This window comes from Entelurus aequoreus, linkage group LG01, assembly GCF_033978785.1.
Source record: "Entelurus aequoreus isolate RoL-2023_Sb linkage group LG01, RoL_Eaeq_v1.1, whole genome shotgun sequence".
Classification (NCBI taxonomy): domain Eukaryota; kingdom Metazoa; phylum Chordata; class Actinopteri; order Syngnathiformes; family Syngnathidae; genus Entelurus; species Entelurus aequoreus.
In genome coordinates this window covers 100,740,318-100,768,046 of record NC_084731.1, presented here as the reverse complement: position 1 = coordinate 100,768,046, position 27,729 = coordinate 100,740,318, and the positions used below count along the sequence as shown (strand labels likewise).

Genomic DNA, 27,729 nt, shown 5'->3' with positions numbered 1-27,729 from the left:
TAAACTGTGATACTAATGGAGCAATTGTGTAACTCAGCACGTCGAAGGACTACAGGCCTGTGGCTCTAACCTCCCATATCATGAAGACCATGGAGAGGTTGGTCCTGGAACAACTCCGCCCGACGATCAAGCCCCACCTGGACCCACTCCAATTCGCCTACCAGCCCCGACTGGGAGTGGCGGACGCAGTCATCTACCTGCTGAACCGAGCCCACACCCACCTAGACAAGCCTGCGAGCAGTGTGAGGGTCATGTTTTTTGACTTCTCCAGTGCTTTCCATACCATACGGCCTGGGCTACTGGGTGTGAATTTGGAGACAATGCAGGTGGAGGCCCCCTTGGTGGCCTGGGTTGTTGATTACCTGACTGACAGACCACAGTACGTGCGACTGCAGGACTGTGTGTCTGACAGGCTGGTCAGCAACACCGGGGCCCCGCAGGTCACAGTCCTCTCCCCCATCTACAGCAGCGATTTCCACTATCACTCAGAGTCCTGCCACCTTCAGAAGTTTTCTGATGACTCTGCGATAGTGGGGTGTATTGAGGATGGTGACGATGAGGAATACAGGGCACTGGTGGAGGACTTTGTCACATGGTGTGGAAAGAACCACCTCCAGCTCAATATGATGAAGACCAAAGAGCTGGTTGTGGACCTGGGAAGGAGGAGTACTCCGGCGACCCCTGTTTCCTTCAGGGGGGTGGATGTGGACATGGTTGAGGATTATAAATACCTGGGAGTACACATGGACAACAAGCTGAATGGATCAAAACCCGCTGAGACACTCTACAAGAAGGGACACTCTACTTCCTCAGGAGGCTAGGATCCTTCAACGTCTGTACAAAGATGTCGAAGATGTTCTACGAGTCGGTGGTGGCGGGCGCCTTCTTGTACGCCGTGGCCTGGTGGGGCAGCGGACTGAGAGCGAGGGACGCAAACAGACTGGACAAGCTGGTAAAGAAGGCCAGTAACATGGTGGGAGTGGAGCTAGACTCTCTGGTGGTGGTGGTGTCAGAGAGGAGAAGTCTAGCAAAACTCCTAGCCATTATGGACAACACCTCCCACCCACTACACTCACATTATGGACAACACCTCCCACCCACTACACTCACATGATGGACAACACCTCCCACCCACTACACTCACATTATGGACAACACCTCCCACCCACTACACTCACATTATGGACAACACCTCCCACCCACTACACTCACATGATGGACAACACCTCCCACCCACTACACTCACATGATGGACAACACCTCCCACCCACTACACTCACATTATGGACAACACCTCCCACCCACTACACTCACATGATGGACAACACCTCCCACCCACTACACTCACATTATGGACAACACCTCCCACCCACTACACTCACATGATGGACAACACCTCCCACCCACTACACTCACATTATGGACAACACCTCCCACCCACTACACTCACATGATGGACAACACCTCCCACCCACTACACTCACATTATGGACAACACCTCCCACCCACTACACTCACATTATGGACAACACCTCCCACCCACTACACTCACATTATGGACAACACCTCCCACCCACTACACTCACATTATGGACAACACCTCCCACCCACTACACTCACATGATGGACAACACCTCCCACCCACTACACTCACATGATGGACAACACCTCCCACCCACTACACTCACATTATGGACAACACCTCCCACCCACTACACTCACATGATGGACAACACCTCCCACCCACTACACTCACATGATGGACAACACCTCCCACCCACTACACTCACATTATGGACAACACCTCCCACCCACTACACTCACATTATGGACAACACCTCCCACCCACTACACTCACATGATGGACAACACCTCCCACCCACTACACTCACATTATGGACAACACCTCCCACCCACTACACTCGGACCTGGCGGAGAGAATGAGCACATTCAGTGGAAGGCTAAGACTCCCAAAATGCAAGACGGAAGGACACAGGAAGTCCTTCATACCGACAGCCATCACTGTATAATGCATATGTTCCTTCTTGACTGCACTTAAATGTAGAATATATGTATAGTATATTTATATTGTTCACATGTGAATAATGCTGTATAGTATTTATTGTCTATTGTAACCCAACTGTGGTGCTGAATTTCCCCCAGGGATCAATAAAGTACTTTCTATTCTATTCTAACGATATCATGAAGGTTCTGTGGCCCTACAGGCAATGTATTTTGAGTGTACCTTTTATTTTTGTGAGAAGTGCAAATTGTTTCATTAAGTCTTGTTCGTTTTATCTCGTATTTTCCTAATACCGTAGTTTTCGGACTATAAGACTTAAAATCCTTTCATTTTCTCAAAACTCGACAGTGCGCCTTATGACCCTGTGCGCCTAATGTACGCAATCATTTTGGTTGTGCTTACAGACCTCGAAGCTATATTTTTTTGGTACATGGTGAAATGATAAGTGTAGATTTGTATGTCAGTAGATGGCAGTCACACATAAGAGATAGTGTAGACTGCAATATGACTCAAGTAAACAACACCAAAATGTTATATGTTTCATTAAAAATATAGAACATTACACACTGCGCTCAAAAATGTATCAAAATGTTTTAGTAGGACTTTGGTAAGCTATGAAGCCACACCACTTGATGGATTGTACTGTGCTTCAACATAGGAGTATTATTATGCTGTGTGTATAAGGTAAGACATTATCTGGCATTTTGTTTCGCAATATTATGTAAAGCAACTTTTACCTTCTGGTACCCGTTGATCGGTATTTGGGATCTGCATAAGTCCTGAAAATTAGCGCGCATCTGCCTTTGTAGTCCGTAGTAGATAATCTTCTTGTTATGTGACATTCATGTTGCCATTTCTAATATAAAGTAGTGTCAAGTTCTTACTTATATCTGTCAGTAAACTCACCATGAAAGCACTAAAACATACCGGTGTAGTGACTTTACATTATTCACCCAAGGAACTTTACTTATTAGAGAGTTCCGGTCACGGGACACATTTCGGGTGTTGTTGTTGCACTAGTGAGCCACGGATGAGGAGATGCTGCTCCGTTATTGATTGAAGTAAAGTGTGAATGTCATTAAAACAGTTAGCGCCATCTTTTGACACTTCTTCCACTCCCGTCCTTGCACGCTACACCGCTACAACAAGGAGAAGACACTGTCCAAGTGGAGGCACGTAAATAAGAGCGCCCACAAAACTGAAGAGACTGTCAGAAAGTGAGTTGAAGATGATGTGTAAAACATCATCTATGCAACATTTTGAGCAAAGAACCACCATTACATGTTATGTAGACCACAAGGAAGTCTTTTATATTTAAAAAAAATAAATAGTTTGACCCCTTTAATGCGCCTTATAATCCGGTGCGCCTTTTGTATGAAAATAGACCTGCCTACACTCGCTCATTGGCAGAGCGCCTTATAATCCGGTGAGCCCTATGGTTTGGAAAATATGCTATATACTTGACTTCTGTTTGGCTGATTTGATCATAAACCTGTAATCCAGTGCATCAAACGGAGCAGATTTAGTCCAAATAATTGAACCATGAAAATGAGGAAACCCTGCTGCTTAAGGAATAGCACTGTCAACCCTGAGTGGGTTACTAATATGTAACCTAGTTTGCTCTATCAAGTTAGTAACAGGTTTTCTACAATAAAAAACCCAGAGTTTCTCATAAGAGCTTACAACGCTACTATGCCACATTCATTCATTCTGTTTGCACTCCACGCATGAAATGTGTATTAAATATACACTGTGGGAGGATTTTCAGATGAATAGCAATTTGAGCGTTTGTTTTTCCTAACAGTCCATCAATGATATTCAGAAGGTCACCCACCTACACATGGGAACAAACTTTGTGTTGGGAGCTTGCAAATATTCACATTTTACGTGTTCTTCATTTCCTACAAATGGGTGAAATAATTGCAGTTTTTAAAATATATTGCAAAATCTTTGATACAATTCACCAGCGACTGAACACCCACCTCTAACTTGTGTTTGAGAATTTCAATTTCAAGGTCTGTTTTCTTCATTTGCAGATCCAGGTACATTATTTCTTTGTCATTTTTTTCCATTTTCTTGAGAAGATGCATTTTGTACAAGTCTTTAACTGGTAACTGTTAATAGAAAAAAGGAGAACAGCGATTAGTACAAATCCCACAACTTGTTGACATGTTTTCTTCTCACAGTGTCAATCTTTGCCGATGAGGTGGAGGAGTCATTTTCCTGGTGTGCAGCGTTGCTCTGTAAAACATAAGAAGGCAATTCTACATTGCGGTGATTTAATGAGTGAATCCTGAACTTCACACAATAAACTGCAGAAGTGAGGGTGGAGCCATGGCTGTCCTAAAGGTATTACCACTGCAGAAGGAGGTTCAGATTCCCACTCCGTAGAAGCCGACCCAGTATCTCTAGCGTCCTCATTCTGTGAAGATGAGCATTACAAGTAATACAGAATTTTTGAAGTGATCTGTAAAGTAAAAAGGAGGACAATTTCCATGACGGTGGTTAAGTGTATAGCAATGGCATGTGGTCGGAGGAGGCAGGTGAGGCTTCAAGTATAATGGTGATGCTATAGGACCTCTTGCCTGAAATCAGCTGACCCTTGACCTTATTAAGGACAGCGGTATAGAAAATAAATGGATAGATGTGTCTTTTAAAGTGTGGATTCTTTTCATTTCCCCTAATAAAAAAATGATGAATTTGCATTATTCCTAATCAATGCATAGCAGAAACAATATCAGTCTCTTTTTTATTTTATTTTATTCAACATGGAGATGTGCTGTATAAATGGATTTTCTATTTGATTCCGACACAATTCTACACACAATACCCCATAGTGACAATGTGAAAATATGTTTTTCTTAATTTTGGAAATGTTCTTAAAAATATAAAATCACTTGTACATGTGCATTCACAGCCTTTACTCAATACTTTCTTTGGCAGCAATTACAGCCTCAAAGGTGCATCAACAAAGGGTTGAGCAGAAGCTGTGAATACCTTTGTACATTTGATTTGTATAATTTGAATACATTAGCAAAACTGAAAAAGAAACAAAAACATTTTCACATTGTCATTATGGGGTATGGTCTGTAGAATTTTGAGGACAAAATTACATTTATTCCATTCTGGATTAAGGCTTTAACATAACAAAATGTTGAAAAAGTAAAGCGCTGTGAATACTTTCCAGATGCTTGTATGTATGTTGAGCCCTACAAAGTGTTCATACCTTAAGTAATGTATTTATTACACAGCAGCAGTTTGATTGTAACGTGCATCTTAGTTACCACATTTGGAGGTGTTGAAATCGCCATGTAACATTGCTCATGCTGATCAGTATTATGTATATGGCAGAGCCAATGTAAATTAGCATCGAGCTAGCGTATTTTGGGAAAGTGGAGCTTTATTTTCTATTAAGTATACTTGCTTTGCAGGCAATTAAAATTGCAACATTACCTAGAGGCAGTTTGGCAGCGCTGATTGAATGTTTGTCTCCCTACCAAGTGTTTGAGCCGGTGACCAGCCTGCAACTGAACGTGACGATGCATGCAACAAAAGTATTGAAATATGGTACTGATCGCTTTTATGTGAATTGATACACGGTAGCACAGACGGAATTGGGTCAGGACACATCTCTAGCACTAATGTCTTTCAGTTGAATATAATAATTCAATGGGATTCGGGAGTACTTGACAACAACATTGATATGTGTGACGCTGTGATTTTCACACAGGAATGGACAGAAGCGGCTTTGTGTGTTAAGAAATTACCTCTGCCTCCGCATGAGAAAGTTCAAATTCCCACGCCGTACTTGCAGACATGGAGTCTTTAACGTCCTCATCCTGTCAAAATGAAAACTATAAGTAATGTGAAAACTTAACGCGTTAATGTGAAGCATATTGAGTCTCTCTGCTCATGCAAATAGACTAAAATATACATTAAAAATAAATTGTTCTTAATCTTAAATAATTCTAAATAAATCTACAGATTAAAAATTGTGATATCATATGTTTTGGACCATCAAACGCACCAGATTGTAAAGCGCACTGCTGATGAGGGCGTCTTTTTTGGTATACTTTCATACATACTGGATTATAAAGCACATTAATGGGTTCTAATTACCGTATTTTTCGGATTATAAATCGCAGTTTTTTTCATAGTTTGGGTGCGATTTATACTCTGGAGCGATTTATGTGTGAAATTATTAAGACATTAGCGTAAAATATCAAATAATATTATTTATCTCATTCACGTAAGAGACTAGGCGTATATCAGCAATCGTCACACACACGTCAACCAAGAGAAATTTGGCGGAGGCGGGTCATGGCAGAAGTGCATTGTGGGAAAAAACGATGCTACCTGCTACTACATCCGTACCTATGAAAATGGATCATTTCAACATTGGCGGTAACTTATAAAAAGTGAGAAGGCTTTAAGGCAGTCCTGCGCAGCCGGTGGGGGGGAGCAGTGGATGATGGATGGAGAGCACAGCTTCACGGCAACCAGTGGATGATGGATGGAGAGCACAGCTTCACGGCAACCAGTGGATGATGGATGGAGAGCACAGCTTCACGGCAACCAGTGGATGATGGATGGAGAGCACAGCTTCACGGCAACCAGTGGATGATGGATGGAGAGCACAGCTTCACGGCAACCAGTGGATGATGGATGGAGAGCACAGCTTCACGGCAACCAGTGGATGATGGATGGAGAGCACAGCTTCACGGCAACCAGTGGATGATGGATGGAGAGCACAGCTTCACAGCAACCAGTGGATGATGGATGGAGAGCACAGCTTCATGGCAACCAGTGGATGATGGATGGAGAGCACAGCTTCACGGCAACCAGTGGATGATGGATGGAGAGCACAGCTTCACGGCAACCAGTGGATGATGGATGGAGAGCACAGCTTCACGGCAACCAGTGGATGATGGATGGAGAGCACAGCTTCATGGCAACCAGTGGATGATGGATGGAGAGCACAGCTTCACGGCAACCAGTGGATGATGGATGGAGAGCACAGCTTCACGGCAACCAGTGGATGATGGATGGAGAGCACAGCTTCTTGGCAACCAGGAGAATACACCATGAAACTTTTCTGGATGTCATTGGATGGATCGACAAAGCATGGGCTTCAGTGACAACCGAAACCATCCTGTCCGGATTCAGAAAGGCTGGAATAATTGAAACTGCAACTGACGATGACTCTGACGTAAGCGACGTACAAAAAGAAGAGGAAGCGGCGCATTGTCTACCTTTGGAGTTGGCAGAGTTGTTTAGAAGCGACAACGAGGAAGAAGATTTGATGGGATTTAGCGATTAGGAGTGACAGATTGTTTGGTAAACGTATAGCATGTTTTGTATGTTATAGTTATTGGAATGACTCTTACCATAATATGTTACGTTAACATAGGGCTGGGCGATATATCGATATGCGCGATATATCACGGGTTTGTCTCTGTGCGATATAGAAAATGACTATATGGTGATATTGGAGTATACGTTCTCAGGCAGTTGCTCTTAGCTGCGGACATTACACTACAGGCTCTCCTCACTCTTTCCTGTCTCTCCTCACAGACAGCAAGCGCACCTTCTACACACGTCACATACTGTCACGTCATACGTCACATACTGTCACGTCATACGTCACATACTGTCACGGCATACGTCACAAACTGTCACGTCATACGTCACATACTGTCACGTCATACGTCACATACTGTCACGGCATACGTCACAAACTGTCACGTCATACGTCACATACTGTCACGTCATACGTCACATACTGTCACGTCATACGTCACATACTGTCACGTCATACGTCACATACTGTCACGACATACGTCACATACTGTCACGTCATACGTCACATACTGTCACGTCATACGTCACATACTGTCACGTCATACGTCACATACTGTCACGTCATACGTCACATACTGTCACGTCATACGTCACATACTGTCACGTCATACGCCACATACTGTCACGTCATACGTCACATACTGTCACGACATACGTCACATACTGTCACGTCATACGTCACATACTGTCACGTCATACGTCACATACTGTCACGTCATACGTCACATACTGTCACGTCATATGTCACATACTGTCACGACATACGTCACATACTGTCACGTCATACGTCACATACTGTCACGTCATACGTCACATACTGTCACGTCATATGTCACATACTGTCACGACATACGTCACGTCATACGTCACATACGTCACGTCATACGTCACATACTGTCACGTCATACGTCACATACTGTCACGTCATACGTCACATACGTCACGTCATACGTCACATACTGTCACGTCATACGTCACATACTGTCACGTCATACGTCACATACTGTCACGTCATACGTCACATACTGTCACGTCATACGTCACATACTGTCACGACATACGTCACGTCATACGTCACATACTGTCACGTCATACGTCACATACTGTCACGTCATACGTCACATACTGTCACGTCATACGTCACATACTGTCACGACATACGTCACATACTGTCACGTCATACGTCACATACTGTCACGTCATACGTCACATACTGTCACGACATACGTCACGTCATACGTCACATACTGTCACGTCATACGTCACATACTGTCACGTCATACGTCACATACTGTCACGTCATACGTCACATACTGTCACGACATACGTCACGTCATACGTCACATACTGTCACGACATACGTCACATACGTATACGCCCTCGCATGAGAGGTAGCAGCATGGCTAACGTTAGCTGTGATGCTGGCGGTAATACGAGAGAAAGAAGGTGCGAATCTGGTAACAAATGAAGGAATAATTCATTCCTTCTTCACGACGTCATCTTTGTTGTACCACTCGAGTGGTACAACAAAGATGACGTCGTGAAGACGCTGTCGATGTGGAGGATCATAAATAAGGGCGCCCACATCCTGAAGAGATGGTCAGAGGTTAGCTTCCATAGTGAGCCTACTAAAAGATATAAGTTACAACTGTACGTTACCTTGTATTAGTGTTGCAACCATACCAATATTTTGGTACCGGTACTACAATTATTTTGATACTTTTCAGTACTTTTCTAAATAAAGGGGACCACAAAAAATTCCATTATTGGCTTTATTTTACCAAAAAATGTTAGGGTACATGAAACATATGTTTATTATTGTCATTTAGTCTTTGAATAAAATAGTGAACATACTAGACAACTTGTCTTTTAGTAGTAAGTAAACAAACAGACTCCTAATTAGTCTGCTGACATATGCAGTAACATATTGTGTCATTTATACACCTATTATTTTGTACACATTATTAAGGACAAGTGGTAGAAAAGTAATTATTAATCCACTTGTTCATTTACTGTTAAAATCTGCTTACTTTCTATTTTAACATGTTCTATCTACACTTCTGTTAAAATGTAATAATCACTTATTCTTCTGTTTGATACTTTACATTAGTTTTGGATGATACCACACATTTAGGTATAGATCCCATACCAATTAGTTACAGGATCATACATTGGTCATATTCAAAGTCCTCATGTGTCCAGGGACATATTTACTGACTTTATAAACATAATATACATTTTAAAAAAACGAAAAAAGATGTTGTGATGCCGAAAAATATTGACGTAATCATAGTAGTATCGACTAAATACGTGCCTGTACTTGGTATCATTACAGTGGATGTCAGGTGTAGATCCACCCATGGCGTTTGTTTACATTTTGGTGCCGGTGAGCTATTGTATCCTACCACGCTGTGTAGTGAAGCATGTTTAGCTATGCCTCGTCCTCCAGTGATAATGCTACTTGTAAGAAACTTACTTTGTCGCCATGGAGGTGAATATTAGTGATTTAGAAGTAGCTAAAACCCTGCTGACTGTGGATGGATGTTAGCCGCTAGCTAGCTAGCCATGTGTTAAAGCAGCTCTTCCTGAGAGTGTTTCAGTGTTATAACTTCACCTTTATCTTTACTTTTTACACCAAAATGCGTCCATTCTCCCTTTTCTGTCTACACACTGTGTCTGCTTGTAAGTACTCTGTGTGTGTGCGCTGCCCAACATGCTCCTCTGCTGGTAAAACCAGCAATGACATGACGACGGGGGCGCCGGGACCGGTACGTTTAAGAGGCTGTATAGTACCGAAAATGATTCATTAGTATCGCGGTAGTATACTAATACCGGTATACCATACAACCCTACCTTGTATTAGAAATGGCAACAGCGGAGGATGAATGCCCCAGAACAGGACAATAGAGAAAAAGAAGGAGCTTATTGTTATTCTATTGTGTTATATGTGTTTTTTGTTCTACCATTGCACCAAGTAAAATTCCTAGTTTGTGAACCCGTTCTCAAACAATGGCAATAAAAACTACTCTGATTCTGATTATTGACTACAGCGCAGACTACAATGGCGGACGCGTGCACATTTTGGGGACTTATGCAGATCCCAAATACATAACCGCAGGAACCAATAGGTAAGAAAAGTTGGTTGAAACAAAACGCCAGATAATGTCTCCTAATAGGTGCCATTATGCACACACCATAATAATACTGTATGTTGAAGCACAGTACGTCTGACTACAGTAGTCGTAATGCTACGACAATCCATCAAACGGTGCGGCTTCGTAGCTTACCAAGTTGTACTAAAGATTTTGAGAGATTTTTGAGCGCCATGTGTAATGTACTGTATTCTTAATGAAACATCAGTTTTTGTTTTGATTGCTTACCAGTACTTGCTAGCATCATTTTTTTTTTTTTAAAAGCCGCCAGCCTGCAGTCCACATGTATCTCTTATGTGTGAATTCCATCTACTGGTCACACTTCTCATTACACCATGTACCAAATAAAATAGCTTCGAGGTCGGTAAGCACAACCAGAATTAATACGTACATTAGGCGCACCGGGTTATAAGGTGCACCGCAGATTTTTGAGAAAATGAAAGGATTTTAAGTGCGCCTTATAGTGTGATGTAGTTAAAGAGCACTATATTGCATATGACTTACTTACAGCTACAATGAGGTCTGTCAAAGTATTGGGCTCCACAAGGCAGATTACACCATCACAATCTGTTGGTACACATGAAAATTGCATGAAATGTGAGGCAGAGGAATATATTTTCTCTAAAAAAAAGAAAAACAGCGTTACATTTGACAAAGGCACTTGTGTCTTGAGGAGCGAGTGGCTGTGATGAAATCCCTCCACGTAGTCCATCCAGTACTGGCCGACGACGTTCCTTGATTCCTTGAATGGTTCCAGTGTCCTGACTCACGGCCATCTCTTCTTCCTCTTCTTTTTGAGGACGTGCCGGTGACAGCAACGGTGCTCGCTCTCCACTCGCTCTTCTCACCTCTGCCTTTTTCCTGTTGGCTGAGTGACACGCAAATGTTGATTTATTTACAGCTGACAATACATTTCTCTGTTGGACAAACTCAAGATAAAGCTTAAGACAGACTGAAATTGCCTCTGGATGTACAGTACAGGCCAAAAGTTTGGACACACCTTCTCCTCATTCAACTTTATTTTCAGGACTATTTACATTGTAGATTGTCACATCAAAACTATGAATGAACACATGTGGAGTTATGGACTTCACAAAAAAATAGCCACCCTTTGTTCTGATGACTGCTTTGCACACTCTTGGCATTCTCTCCATGAGCTTCAAGAGGTAGTCACCTGAAAGGGTTTTCACTTCACAGGTGTCATAGTTTTGATGTAACAATCTACAATGTAATAGTCCTGAAAATAAAGAAAACACATTGAATGAGGAGAAGGGGCGTCCAAACTTTTGGCCTGTACTGTAAATATTTATGAATGAATTAGTCATTTTTGTATTTGGTAAGCACATGCCTAAAATAACATAAGTTGCATTTAGAAGGCCATGGAAAAATTAGAGCTATTAAATATGTGCACATTTTATTAGCCGATTAATTGATTTATCATTAAGATAATTGTTGACTAATCGACAATCAAAGTAATAGCCCTACTTTCCGTACCTACTGTATGCCATTCTTATTTTTGTGTCAAGCAATTTGTGTTGCCTCTTGCCTGTGTATACAAAGAGCTATGTAAATGGTTTTATTTGATTAGATTTATATTGGCTAATTTACTTTTTTTTATTCAGTGTGTTTATCACATCACAAAAAAAATCTGTTTTGGGACAGATATGTGAACAAAACTGACCTTTGATTTATAGTTTTTGCATTCTGATATGTTAATTACCAAGAGACTATATGATTACCACAGGTCAGGCCTGGGCAATTATTTTGCCTTGGGGGGGCCAAATTTAGAGGAAAAAAATGTGTCTGGGGGCCAGTATATCTATTTTTAGGAACACTAATACAAAACCTCACAATAATGTCTGATTGAACGCTAAAAGCGTTATGACAGACCGCCTTAAAAAACGGAATGGAATTTTATATTTTTTTACTGAATGAGACACCCAGAATGTACATGATAATAAAGAAAGTTACAATATTAACTATGAAGGATAAAACACTGAATATTGACAACATATGAACGTCACACCCCCTCTCCATCCACATATTTTACAATCAACAAAAATGCAACAAACACAGCAAAATATGAACGTGAAGGGTAAAAAAAACCCCACCTACAATGTGATATATCACTAAACTTTACAACTTTGTTGTAAAAATCTCCTTCCACGTCTGTCCCAGAAAAACCCACAATTCACACTCTGTGGAAACACTCCTCACCCACACTGCTTGGTGCCTCGCCTGAGCTGCTGTCACTTACATTACCATAGTAACTAATTACATGACCATAGTAACTCATTACATTACCATAGTAACTCATTACATGACCATAGTAACTAATTACATGACCATAGTAACTTATTAGATGACCATAGTAACTAATTACTTGAGCATAGTAACTAATTAGATGAGCATAGTAACTAGTATATGATGCAGATTCCAAGCATTGAAAGACTTAGTATACCGTAATTTCCGCACTATAAGGCGCACCGGATTATAAAGCGCACCTTCAATGAATGGCATATTTCAAAACTTTGTTCATATATAAGGTGCACTGGATTATAAGGCGCACCTATGCATCCATTAGATGGAGCTGCGCTAAAGAGAATGTCAACAAAACAGTCAGGTCAGTCAAACTTTATTAATAGATTACAAACCAGCGTTCTGACAACTCAACTGTTCAGTCCCAAAATGAATAAACAGCTGTTTTATTATTTTCTCCGAGGTAAAGTCAGTGACGTGGTGTTTTGTTTATCTTTTAACAACAGCAAGGTATAACATGTAGTGCAACATTTATATCACAGAGTGGAGCGGAACTTTTCCCTGATTCAATAAACAGGTAAAAAACAGTGATGCTGTTACGGTAAATCAAACGTTAGTGCAATCACAATATAGTAGCACTCGAAATAGTGCAGAGCAATAACAATATATCAATAACTCAACGTTGCTCAAACGTTAATGTCACACAACACTACACACAAAATAAACATGTAAAACTCACTTTATGAAGTTATTCCTCATCCACGAATCCCTCAAATTATTCTTCTTCAGTGTCCGAATTAAACAGTTGGGCGGATACGGCATCCGACATGCCCGTCTCGTCGAAGTCGTCATTAATGGAGTCAGTGTCACTGCTGCTCTATTCCCGTGTTCTACTGCATGACTGATCGTCTGCGTCGTAAGCGTGTCTCTTAATAGGAGACATTTTTGGGTCTTTACATAAACAAACAAATGGAATTCAAAACGGCACGCCTCGCGCAGTCATAAATTCCAGCATGCATCGCGCGCTTCTTCTACGGGGGCGGCTGCTTACCATAGAAGAAGAACTTCTTCTTCTACGGGGGAAAATTAAATTGGCGGCTGCTTACCGTAGAAGAAGCGCTTCTTCTTCTACGGGGGAAAAAGAAGTTGGCGGCTGCATACCGTAGTTGTGAGACCTAAACTTTATGAAAATTAAGTTTAGGATTGTTGTGGCTCAATATTGGTCCATATCTAAGGCGCACTGTCAGCTTTTGACAAAATTGGAGGTTTTTAGGTGCGCCTTATAGTGTGGAAAATACGGTAGTTGAAGACTTAGGGTCATTAGAAAAGATGAGTGCACATCATAATGGCAGCTACACTTTACATCTTAAACATCTAAAACAATGATTTGGGAATGTCCGGCGGGCCAGATTGAAAAGCTTAACGGGCCGGAGCCTTAATGTGCCCAGGGCATCTCTATCCTCCTTCAAAACCACACTAAAAGAACACCTCCAGGCAACTTCAACCCTAAACTAACACCTTCCTCATCATACCTCTTCGGATTGTAAATAATCAAATGTAAACAATCAAATGTAGACACTTTTTCTTATAATTTCTGATCTCTCTCACTACTTGCTGTACATATCCTACCAAGTCAGACATACACTGTTCCAATGTCAATTTCTCTGATGATGCAAATGTTGATGACTGAAGTGTTGATACCAACCAAACCTAACCCCCCCCCCCTCCCCTCCATATCCCACACCCCGGATTGTAAATAATTCAATGTATATACTCTGATGATTATCTTGTGTGATGACTGTATTATGAAAATAGTATACATCTGTATCATGAATCAATTTAAGTGGACCCTGACTTAAACAAGTTGAAAAACTTATTGGGGTGTTACCATTTAGTGGTCATTTGTACGGAATATGTACTGTACTGTGCATTCTACTAATAAAAGTTTCAAACAATTAATCAAAAAGTCTGCCATAGGTTGAAAGAAAAATAAAAGCAATATCTTAAACATTAATTTACTTATATTTTCCTTGAAGTTGCATTTGTGAAAAAAGCCCCTTGAATGAATGAAGAATGAATGCATGAATTAAGCATATCCTCTATTGCGGGAAATGTTTAATATAAATGAAACATTTAGTATTAACTTACCTGTTTGAATAATGTTCTTATACTTCATTTTAAGCTGCGACCACGTACGTTTTTCGCTGGAAAGATTACAGCTGAAGAAAAGAAATGAAGTGAAAAGTGGTGCTAAAGTGGCTAAATGAAAAGAGTGTGCCTGCCAACTGACGCATTGACGCGGTCCGCGATGGTCCGCCATGCGGCTTCTCTCTCCTTCACCGCCGCCACACTGTTACTTTTCCTTTGGAAGATGTCTTCAAAGGCGCTGTACGACTCAGTTAAAATCTCCAGCTCCAATGGCGTGAAGTAGGCGGAGCGTTTTTTTTGGCATGTGTCCATGTTGGATCACATTATTGACCCCTTTATTTAACTCCGAGTCAACCTACTCTGAGTTGACTAAGCTAGCTCAAGCTAGCCGTTGGAACCGGAGGAGAGCAGATGAGCTCAGAGTTCCCGCCCACTGTCTCCTATTGGCGGTCCTTCCTGTCACTAACCTACCCACTGTCTCCTATTGGCGGTCCTCCCTGTCACTAACACACCCACTGTCTCCTATTGGCGGTCCTCCCTGTCATTAACCCACCTACTGTCTCCTATTGGCAGTCCTCCCTGTCACTAACCCACCCACTGTCTCTTATTGGCGGTACTCCCTGTCACTAACCCACCCACTGTCTCCTATTGGCGGTCCTCCCTGTCACTAACCCACCCACTGTCTCCTATTGGCAGTCCTCCCTGTCACTAACCCACCCACTGTCTCCTATTGGCGGTCCTCCCTGTCACTAACCCACCCACTGTCTCCTATTGGCAGTCCTCCCTGTCACTAACCCACCCACTGTCTCCTATTGGCAGTCCTCCCTGTCACTAACCCACCCACTGTCTCCTATTGGCAGTCCTCCCTGTCACTAACCCACCCACTGTCTCCTATTGGCAGTCCTCCCTGTCACTAACCCACCCACTGTCTCTTATTGGCGGTCCTCCCTGTCACTAACCCCACCACTGTCTCTTATTGGCGGTCCTCCCTGTCACTAACCCACCCACTATCTCCTATTGGCGGTCCTCCCTGTCACTAACCCACCCACTATCTCCTATTGGCGGCCCTCCCTGTCACTAACCCACCTATACTGAAGCTTTGCTGGGAGATGCCTTAGGTCAGGTGGATGAAGGCATTCATGTGGGAGGACATCTCATCAAGCCTGTGAGATACACGGGTGACCAGGCCACAGTAGCTTGCTCTGTTAACGCTTTACATTGATTGATTGATTGAAACTTTTATTAGTAGATTGCACAGTGACGTGACCAAAACAGCTCATGATCGGTCACGTGACTTTCTAAAAGCGGTACGCGCACCGACACAGGGTTTTGCTCTATGAGCTCGACGCATGCGCCGATGCATCGGTGTTGCCGGAGCCATCACTACTAGGTGCTGATAGCTATAAACCAGAGGGTAGGGTCTCCGTAATGCACTGTGTTGGACTTCAAAATAGAAGTTTTACCAAAAACAAAAGTGTAAATCAAAAGCCAACACGGCGACCCTCTGTGGTCCCAAGCTGCTATTGCAACATGCCTGCTGAAACAATAATAACATAACAAGAAACATTGAATATTCCATCCATCCATTTTCTACCGCTTGAATATATAAATATAAAATAAATATATATGAAAATATGTTAAGTAAACAAACACAATTTGACGGAAGTGACGTACTCTTCGCGCATGCGTGGAACAACTACCAAACATTTCGAATGAAAATGGCGGGTCCTACTTGCTTCTCTACTCCCGAGTGATGCAATGTTTTGGTTTGGAGATTGGTGAGTGACTATAGCTTTATTTACATATATAACCTTTATCTCTCCTTGTAGCGACTTAGCACAACAGCTAAAATCTTGCGTTTTAAACATTCATGTTCGCGTCAAACTGCTAATCATATTTGGACGATTACTATTGCATTATAATTATTCAATATATTTTTTAAATATTCCCCCTTCATATTTATATTCTTGTTCTCCTTTACTTCTAGGTAAGCTAGTTTGTAGATAACACATTCATAAAATATTCTAATATTAAGTCAAAAACAGCCATTTGTTTTCTTGGGCAGGGATAAAACGTCACGGAATGCCGTCAAAAAGTGACGTTGTCTTCGCGCATGCGCGGACCCCGGGCCTTGATGTATAATTACTATTACTATAGTGAAGTTTTCGACTATTTATTACTAACCAGCGAAAAGGTATATTATAAACAGAGGTCACAACATCAGAACTATATATATTATCACCCTAACCCTTGTCAAATTGTTTTTTATATTCAACAATTTTACACATCCATCAGGTTGAACAAAACATGTCAAGGAAAGAAAATAAAAGCAAATACAAAGAGTATTAAAAATAATAAAAAATACGATACAATTAAAAAAGGGGTTAAATTAAGTCACTTGAAAACTTTTTAATAAAGATATCTATTTAAAGGTTTTTGTACTTTTAACCATTTTCCCAGATTTAATTGATAATTTGAAAGCCAATTAGAAAATGTTTTTACTATCAGAAATCATTATTTATGTATACACATTTTTCCTTGCAGCATAATAATGTTGACAAACATTTATATGTTCCTATCATTCATATATATGTCAAATTTGATCTCTTTTATTGTGAATGGGGACACCTCCACACACTTAGACATGTTTGTCAACACTATTATGCTGCAAGCAACAATTTTTATACATAAATGTCGATTTCTGAAGTTAAAACCTACATGTTTTAATTGGCTTAATGGTTTCAAATTCCCAATTCAATCTTGGAAAATGATTATAAGTACCAAAGACCTTAAATTGATATCTTTATTGAAAACATTTAAAGTGATTGAATGTAGCCCTTTATTTCTCTTAGAATTTTGTATTTTACCATGTTTTATTATTTTTAATACTGTATTTGTATTTGCTTTTATTTTCTTTCCTTGACATGTTTTGTTAAAGTCATAATTTGCTCAACCTGGTGTATAAAATTGTTGAATATGTTGAAAGTGCCTTGACTTATGTACATTGTGGACATGTTTGTTGTTAAAAAAAAAAGTGTAGATGTGTACCCCATTGCAGGAAATGTAGTCTTGATTTAATTTATTCTTACATTTTTTTGTCAGCCTTTCTCTTTTTTTTTTAAAGTGTGCTCACATGCCTGCAAATGTTTAGCTAGTCCTTGGCTTGAAAATGTCTCTCCCCATAGCCCGTGTGTCGTATAGCAGCTGATGAGTAGTTTCAAACTGAATAGCCAGCAGCCTTCAGGCAATACCTAGCGTTAATAAAAAAGATAACAAAAACGGCTAATTAATGACTTTATAAGCAACACGTTTGGTTACTACATACAGCAAAAATTAATCTGAGTACTCACAAAATTTAAAATGCTAAATATCTTTAAAAAAATGACACTAGTGCAAAGGGAAACAGTGTTTCAATGGTATTTGAACCATAATGATATTAAAGGAGCTAGGCATTTTTGAAGCTCAAAACTTGTCGCTTTTTAAGACTAAGAAAATAAGTGACCTACTTTTTGGAAAGTGAACTTCAAAACATAATAAATGCATGAATAAAAAGTAAGTAACTTAAAGAAAATCACTTCATGCAATATATTACAACTTGATAGGTTATTTTTTTTTTTAATGAACCAAGTACCGATGTTACAATTAAAAATAGCTGTAACTTCCATATTTTGTTGAATATTCAAACATAGTTTTGCAGTGAATCATTTAGCATTAGTATAAAACTATCGGACCATAGCAGTGGACTTTTTTCCGGATGAAATGTTACAATGTTTGTTTTGTTTGTCCGAGGCGGCGCCGGCAGCCTCACAAAAAGATTTTATGGAAGCTTATTGCATGTTGATTTATTCTACTTCTTCAGCTTAGATTTGTGAATTTTCAAGTCTCTGCTTTTCAATTGCTCCAAAAATAACCCCACGCACAGTACGCAACGATACGCATCGCAAACGGCCGCTGCAATAGAGATAGGTAGGTCAGCGGCCTCAAGCACCTTGCACCTTTTGTTTCAGGTACCAACATATAGCATATATCACCATTCAGACTATAAATGCATAAATTGTATCAGTTTTGGGCCATATTACCCAGCCAGACTTGTGTGCTTATTGGAGGACATTTAGCTTTTATGTTTAGACATTTCCACAAGTGAACGCATTGCAGGACTGTTCATATTGAATATTTTGTGAAAGTCCATTTTGCCGACCGTTGCGGCTCTGGACACCCTATTAGTAAATGTGAAAAATATAGACACCAAAATGTGCTATGTTGAACCACTTATGTTCTATTTTTTTACTGTAATACTTTGGTACACTTTGTCATCCATAACACAAAGCTGACACTAAGGCCATGTCCACTTGAACAGAGATACCTAATAAACACATAATAAATAAACTCTGTGTTTAGGCCTCTTGTCCTCTTTAAAAATGCAGACTTTTGCAAGCGCAGGTCAAAGTGTAGAGTTCCAAAACTCTCCGCTGAGCGTATGCGTGTACACGGCACAACTTGTGATGACGTCACGGTTGTGTCATTTCCAAGCTCAACAACACTGCCTTGCTGCCTTTAAACACACTACAAGATGATTTATTGTATGTTTGAATGTGCTGCTATTTTCACTCAACATGAATTAAAAAAAGACACATTAAAATGGGCTTTGCGACACTGTTTTGGATATGATGGCTGTGGAACCTCCACCTGATGGCACAACTTTGACAAGCAAGACTTTTTGCTCTGTGTCATAAGAAAGGTGCAACATTATCTTATGTTTTTAGTCCTTGTTTAACGACAAGTCATGAAGTTAACTTGCGTGTCTTGCTTCCATTATTGTAGATTGAGCCGGGTGCGACCGTGCACGCACTTAAAGAGCAACCAAGCAACAACAAAAAAACAATGTAACGTCATCCTTGTAGTGTGTACTGATGTTAAAGACAATATACACTTCATTACACATGTACCATATCATTATATCCATGATTAAATGCTTTATAATTCCCTTAAACATGCAAAATGGTTTCCTTAGTGCGTGCTGATTTGATACATAATGTGGACTTCACTGCACATGTAATACATCACCATGTTGCTGAACATGTTATAATTCTATCATTCGCTCTTTAATAATGTTCCCAGGGCTCTGTGTACGTGCAGGCTGGGTTTAAAGATAATGTACATGTCATTGTGCGTCTAGTATTTCACAATACAAATAATAAGAGGTGTAATGCCACCATTTGTCAGGCTTCTGATTGGACAACATGTGCATGACAGCAGGTGTATGTGTTTGTGTAAGTTTGGTCTTCAATGTCTGTTGAGTATTTCTTTTACAAAATAAAAATATATCAAAACGGTGCCCGCATACTTTGACTTTTTGGTGAAAAAGTTTAGACACCCTTGTGTCAACATTTATATTCCAATAATTTTTTTGTTGAAATGCTTGTTCCCCTGACTTATGACTTTAAAAGCAAATATGTAAAGGTTGTTCTCCAAGTACCACTTCAGGAAAAAAACCTTTGCTCTCCAAGTACCACCATAATGACCAACATTCAAATACAGTTGTGTAGTGGCCATAAGTATTCATTGAATATTTTTGCCCACAGTTTGAACAGTAACACTGTGTTTGCATATTTATGTCATTCTTTGTCGTACCACAGTTAGAGAATCACTGGCTTAGGGAATTGTGTAATACTATCATGAGGTGATTATACATTAAAATGCACTGTAACATGTGGTCCTAAATAAAGACTATGTACTAGTACATGTGTATGATTGTGCTGCGTTTCTCTCTCTAGGGATTACCTGGTAGTCCAGGGGCCAAAGGTGGACCTGGAGTTCAAGTAAGCACTATTAAATCAAACTTTCTACATCATGTACTTCACTTTTAACCACTTTTTCTCTTGCTAGGGCGAGCCTGGTCCCAGAGGTCATGCCGGCATGTCCAGAGGTAAATACTTTTGTCAATAACACTGACTCCAGATACTCACCTCATACGTGTAACTGCAGGGAGACCGAGGTCAGCGCGGTCCAGTGGCTCCACAAGGATTAGTCGGAAAGGCTGTAATTTTTTTGCAATACATTGTGTTGAAAGTACAATACTTATTCATTGTTCTCATATATGACAGGGAAGCAAAGGAGAGAGAGGACCGATGGGTGTTCCAGGTGCTCAAGGTCTGAGTGGAACCAAAGGAGACAAGGTATGTGGTGAAAGAGTCCACCAGGGGGCAGTGTTTACCCAGGAGTTAAATACAAGTCATACATTCAAGCAAGATGAAATAGTTCTGTCTTTGTAGTGCAGGGGTGTCAAAGTCAAATGGACGGAGGGCCAAATAAAAAATTTAGCTACAAGCCGAGGGCCGGACTGTTCGAATGTTCATTGAAAAATTTTTAAATGACGCATATAGTCTAGTGAACCTAATTGAACCTACTGAAAACCTAACAAATATATTCCAATATGATCAGATAAATAAAGCAATATTTTCTTATGGCTCTGTCAGTAATCTTTAATTTTCAACAGACACAAAAGACAAATTTCCTTTATATAAAAATCCCCATAACATGAACATTAAATGAAAGAAACCGGTATTCAAGGCACCATCAGTAGCCTATATTTTCTATTTTAGCAAAAGTGGGCTAAATTTACTTCAAAGAAAAAAACAATAATAGCAATTTTCTATCATCCACTCAACTGAAATATTTTTAAAATATAATTAAATTGAAATACAATAAAATAAAGTGCAAAAATCTATAAATCAAAAACAACACTTTGTTTAAGGAGAAGTAACATGCAGTGAAAACAAATATTAAACTTTAACTTTTAAACTTGAATTGAGTAAAAACTCTAAATATGTGATTGCACAGTAATGTTCACATTAAACCCCCCTCCTCCCTCCGTGGGAGGGAGGCGAGTTGGGTGCCCGAAACCCCCCGCTGGTTTCGGCCCGCCCCTTGGCGCGCGTGGCACGGCGGGCTCCGCGACCCGACGGCTGGCCCTCGTGGCTTGACGGCGGGCGCGTCCCGACGGGCCGCGCGTAGGGGTCAAACGCAGAAGTCTCAGGGCCTCGTGGTGAGGGGGTGGCCTGCGGGTTTCGGCCCGCTTGACCCCCCCGCTCCGCTTGGCGCGCGCGGCACATGACGGGTTCCGCCACCGACGCTCGGGCTGCAGCCCGACGGTGGTGCGGGCCCGGCGGTGACGCGCGGTTTGGGGAAACAAAGCAGAAGTCTCAGGGCCTCGGGGCCGGGTTTCGGCCCGCCCCCTTGGCGCGCGTGGCACGGCGGGCTCCGCGACTGACGGCCGGGCTGCAGCCCTTCGGCCGGCAGGCGCGTCCCGGCGGGCCGCTCGCCCCCTTTCGGAACCTTGGACCGGCATCCGCTTGGTGCGTGTAAAAGATCTGCGGTCTGCGGGCCGGTTCTAATAATAAATCAAGATCATCCCAAGGGCCGTAAAAAACCTTCTCGCGGGCCGGATATGGCCCGCGGGCCTTGACTCTGACATATGTGTTGTAGTGCTTCAGTACTTTGAATTTATTCTGAAGATAGTATATTATATAAGTATTTAGCAATACTTACAATTTCTTCTAAAGATAGTATAACATGTGTTTCTGTCCTTGTAGTACATCATTATGCTGTCTTTATTTTTTATTAAATCATAAAAAACACAAGATACACTTACAATTAGTGCACCAACCCACAAAATCTCCCTCCCCCATTTACACTCATTCACACAAAAGGGTTGTTTCTTTCTGTTATTAATATTCTGCTTCCTACAATATATATCAATACAGTCTGCAAGGGATACAGTCCGTAAGCACACATGATTGTGCATGCTGCTGCTCCACTAATAGTACTAACCTTTAACACTTCATTTTACTCATTTTCATTCATTACTAGTTTCTATGTAACTGTTTTTATATTGTTTTACTTTCTTTTTTATTCAAGAAAATGTTTTTAATATATTTATCTTATTTTATTTTATTAATGTAAAAAAAAAGGATCTTCTCTTTACCAGACCTGGTTGCCAATGAAATTAGATTGTTTAAAGGGTTCTTAAAACCAGGTCCAGTCCAGATTATGTCCAGGTCGCACAACAACCGATTGCATATAATCTATAAACAAAATTACATTTTCAAAATAAGCATTTATGTACAGTTCAGATTATGTCCAGGTGGGACTCAGTAACACACACCTTCATTTATGTCCACTCAAATGAGGAAACACAACAACACATTGCATATATCTGTAAACAAAATTACATTTTCAAAATAAGCATTTGAGGACTTCCCATCTTTTTTTTAAATGTTTTTTGGCCTCATTATCGGTTTCAACCATGTAACTTTCTTAAAGTTAAGAAATACTGAATACATGTTTTAAAGAGAATAATACTAAGTGAATATCTGTTTTTGGCCTTAAAAATAAATCTTTTACCGAGTACTATAATTAAATTGACTAAGTCATGACTGTCAATGATCTCTCCTAAAATAACAAACCACATCAAGCTTCATAAACAAACCAATCCTTAAACACATTTTTTCTACTTCCACCCAAAAGGAAGACACAATATGACAAAACAAAGACACAATATGACAAAAGGAAGACACAATATGACAATACCAAAACAAATGCAGGGTGGATTCAGACTCCTGACAACAAAATCGGCAATCATCCGACTCTGTCGCATTCCATAGTTTTAACATTTTTCTCATGGGTAAGAAGTTAAAAATAATATTAATTTGAAAATAACGATTTTGCACATGGATAGTAGTTTTGTAGATTAATTTGAATATGGCATCAGTCAAAAAAGTCCTCCCATTTTCCATGAGTTATATGAGGCAGCCTTCAAAGATTTCTCTATTAAAAAAAAATATATATTTTTCTATTTATTTTAGTTCCTTTTTGCCAACTAGAATTTCTTATTAGAGGTTTACAAACTAATAATTTAGTAGTTCCATAATTAATTATTTGTTTCCATCTTTTCCCAATTACTCCAGTTAGTTGATTAAAAGAAAAGCTTGAACAAGCATCACCATACATACCATATTTTTCGGAGTATAAATCGCACCGAAGTATAAGTCGCACCTGCCGAAAATGCATAATAAAGAAGGAAAAAAACATATATAAATCGCGCTGGCCAAACTATGAAAAAAACTGCGACTTATAGTCCGAAAAATACGGTAGTTGTAAATTCATCATACTTCATCATCTTACCATTCTCATTGATGATATCATTGACAAATATATCATTGATCATACTTCATAATCTTACCGTTCTCATTGATGATAATATTGACAAAAATGATTCCTCTTTCAAACATATTTTTCCAAAAGAAAGGCTTTCCATCCATTACAATATTAGAGTTTATTCATATTATCTGCTGCAAAATGTCATCTCTTTTTTCTGGCACATGAAATTGAAAACACCACCATGAGTGGATTGTTTCCTTTATGAAGCCCGCCATGTTTCATGAGTGGATTGTTTCCTTTATGAAGCCCGCCATGTTTCATGAGTGGATTGTTTCCTTTATGAAGCCCGCCATGTTTCATGAGTGGATTGTTTCCTTTATGAAGCCCGCCATGTTTCATGAGTGGATTGTTTCCTTTATGAAGCCCGCCATGTTTCATGAGTGGATTGTTTCCTTTATGAAGCCCGCCATGTTTCATGAGTGGATTGTTTCCTTTATGAAGCCCGCCATGTTTCATGAGTGGATTGTTTCCTTTATGAAGCCCGCCATGTTTCATGAGTGGATTGTTTCCTTTATGAAGCCCGCCATGTTTCATGAGTGGATTGTTTCCTTTATGAAGCCCGCCATGTTTCATGAGTGGATTGTTTCCTTTATGAAGCCCGCCATGTTTCATGAGTGGATTGTTTCCTTTATGAAGCCCGCCATGTTTCATGAGTGGATTGTTTCCTTTATGAAGCCCGCCATGTTTCATGAGTGGATTGTTTCCTTTATGAAGCCCGCCATGTTTCATGAGTGGATTGTTTCCTTTATGAAGCCCGCCATGTTTCATGAGTGGATTGTTTCCTTTATGAAGCCCGCCATGTTTCATGAGTGGATTGTTTCCTTTATGAAGCCCGCCATGTTTCATGAGTGGATTGTTTCCTTTATGAAGCCCGCCATGTTTCATGAGTGGATTGTTTCCTTAATGAAGCCCGCCATGTTTCATGAGTGGATTGTTTCCTTAATGAAGCCCGCCATGTTTCATGAGTGGATTGTTTCCTTAATGAAGCCCGCCATGTTTCATGAGTGGATTGTTTCCTTAATGAAGCCCGCCATGTTTCCCAGCAGACTCTCTACATAAGGAAAATGGGAGGGCATCACTTTTAAAAACGGATACAATTTATTTTGATACAGTGCATGCTTTTTGTCCAACAGGACACTTGTGTACCACTCAGTGTTTTAATACGTCTTTGGAACAATTTGCTATTACTTTTACCTTCATATTTGTACATGTCCTATTTGCTGATGTTGCTCTGTTGTTGTTGTTGTGTTTGCTGTTGTTGTTTTTGTCTCTCTGTCTGATCCCCCTCTTGTCCCCACAATTCCCCCTCTGTCTTCCTTTTTCTCTTTCTATCCCCTCCTGCTCCGGCCCGGCTGCACCAAATGATAATATAAATACATTTAATAAAGTCAAATACAAATAAGGCAACAAGAGAAGTATCCTACACTTCTCTTTTGTAAAGTCAATGTGAATAGCCGATATGGGCATCTACATCTACTATATGATCATCTACATCTACTATATGATCATCTACATCTACTATATGATCATCTACATCTACTATATGATCATCTACATCTACTATATGATTTGCCTGAGAAGCTGGACAGGACAAAAAAAAACAACAAGGGTTAGGGTTAGGGTTAGTAGGGTTAGGGTTAGTAGGGTTAGGGTTGGGGTTAGGGTTAGGGTTAGGGTTAGGGGAAGGGGGAGGGGCAAAGGGAGTGCACTGTCCGTCTGCAACCCGTCAAGGCGACGCCCACGCCAAACGCAGGACCCCCGGTTAGGGTTAGGGTTAGGGTTAGGGTTAGGGGTTAGGGTTAGGTGTTGGTGGGTTAGGGTTAGGGTTAGGGTTAGGGGTTAGGGTTAGGGTTAGGTTTATGGTAAGGATTTAGGGTTAGGGTTAGGGTTGGGGTTAGGGTTAGGGTTAGGGTTGGGGGAGGGGTTAGGGTTAGGGTTGGGGGAGGGGTTAGGGTTAGGGTTAGGAGAAGGGGATGTGCACTGTCCGTCTACAATCCAACGGACTGACACTTACATCTCATTTAGGCCCCCCGGATGTCTGGTGCCCAATTTGGAGATCCACAGGAGCTCTGCCCTGTGACGTTGGGCGAGGCTCCATTTAGGATCCGTCTCTGCGACAGTCACCCGGACGGAAGACCATCCGTGCAGGAGGAAATGCTGAACCAGGTGAGTGTTGGTATTTTTTTGTCTAACAATGTTGTATTTGTGCTGGGCGAATCTCCTGGCTAAGGTATTGCCCGTCTCGCCCACGTACATACACCCACATTGCTGACAACGGATGACATACACACAGTTCTGTGGGTTAGGGTTAGGGTTAGGGTTAGGGTTAGGGTTGGGGTTGGGGTTGGGGTTAGGGTTAGGGTTAGGGTTAGGTTTAGAGTTAGGGTTAGGGTTAGGCATAAAGAAAAAGAGTTGGTTAGGGTTAGGCATAGAGAAAGAGAGTTGGTTAGGGTTAGGGCTAAGGGTGGGGGTGGGGCGATAGAAAAGAGCGAAAAAAAAGAATAAGAAGGGTGTGCACGGTCCGTCTATGGCCCAGCGGGCTCGCACTCACGTCTCATTGAGCCCCCCCGGGTGTCTAGTACCCAGTCTGTGGATCCAGAGGCCTTCCGCCCGCCTCCGTTGGGCGGCACTCCATCTGGAGTTGGCTTGGACCACACACGCCCGGACAGAAGCCCACCCGTGCCGGATAAAGTGTTGGACAAGGTAGGTGGTGGTGTTCTTCTGCCGGACAATGTTATATTTATGTTGGTGGAAACGGGTGGCGATGGTGTTACCCGTTTCACCAACATACATAGCACGGCAACGCTGGCAGAGGATAACATACACGCAATTTTTGACCTGCCCGTCTCCTCTGCACACAGGCCGGAAGACCTTACCGCTGTGGCGATTGACCAGCCAAGGGATGTTCCGCAAGGGAGCGCTGCTCCGGGCCGAGGGCGGATCTCCGGTGGAACTGATCCGAGCCCTGACAAGCAGATCACCCAGGCTGGGATTTTTGCGGTAGGCCGAGACCAGATAATAGTCCTTCAGTTTGCCGCTTTTCTCCACAAAGGTACAAAAGTTACCCTTGACCCTTCTGGAAACCTGTACCGCCGCAGGCGAGAAGGTTGTAATGAGGGGGATCATGTGTTTACCAGGGGGAGGCTTCTTCTGGTCCAGGAAGCACCTGAACTGTCTCCTGAGGAAGGATCTGGAATACCCTCTCTTCCTCAGGGCCGTGAACAGGGCTCCCATGGCCGTTACAAAGTCCTCCCGCCTGGTGCAGATCCGGTGGAACCTCAGCAGCTGGGACTTCACCAATCCCGCGTAGGTGTGTCGGGGGTGGAAGCTGGTTTTGTGGAGGAGGGCATGGGTATCCGTCTCTTTAAAAAACACCTTAATGTCCAAATGGTGAGTGGAGGTGAAATCCGGACCCTTGAAGGTGGTAGTGTCCAGGAAGTCCACTGACGTGGGGCTGGTGGTGGACTTAATGGTGATACTGGGGTTGTGGGTATTCGGGGTGTGGCGGAACCCCTCAAATTCCTCCATGGAATGAGTCCACACCCCCCAGATATCATCCAAATACCT

General features: G+C 41.4%; 1 protein-coding gene across 6 annotated transcripts in view; it reads right to left on the bottom strand.

Moving 5' to 3' along the window:
- Positions 1-15,386, bottom strand: part of LOC133660340 (bcl-2-like protein 1) — a 36,843-nt gene extending 21,457 nt beyond the window's left edge. Inside the window, exons 1-9 of one of the 6 annotated variants that reach the window (XM_062063784.1) lie at positions 15,086-15,379; positions 14,944-15,014; positions 11,183-11,404; positions 11,045-11,103; positions 5,791-5,862; positions 4,380-4,445; positions 4,208-4,264; positions 4,006-4,137; positions 3,858-3,924 (exon numbers count right to left, since the gene is read on the bottom strand). In XM_062063784.1, coding sequence (XP_061919768.1) covers positions 3,907-3,924; positions 4,006-4,137; positions 4,208-4,264; positions 4,380-4,445; positions 5,791-5,862; positions 11,045-11,103; positions 11,183-11,404; positions 14,944-15,014; positions 15,086-15,255 — 867 coding nt within the window. In that variant the 5' untranslated portion in view covers positions 15,256-15,379 and the 3' untranslated portion in view covers positions 3,858-3,906. Of the gene's footprint in view, positions 1-3,305; positions 3,925-4,005; positions 4,138-4,207; positions 4,265-4,379; positions 4,446-5,790; positions 5,863-11,044; positions 11,104-11,182; positions 11,405-14,943; positions 15,015-15,085 lie in introns of those variants that run through there. The other 5 variants (XM_062063774.1, XM_062063766.1, XM_062063753.1 and 2 more) reach the window with 5 other exon arrangements.
- Positions 15,387-27,729: the final 12,343 nt, after the last annotated feature.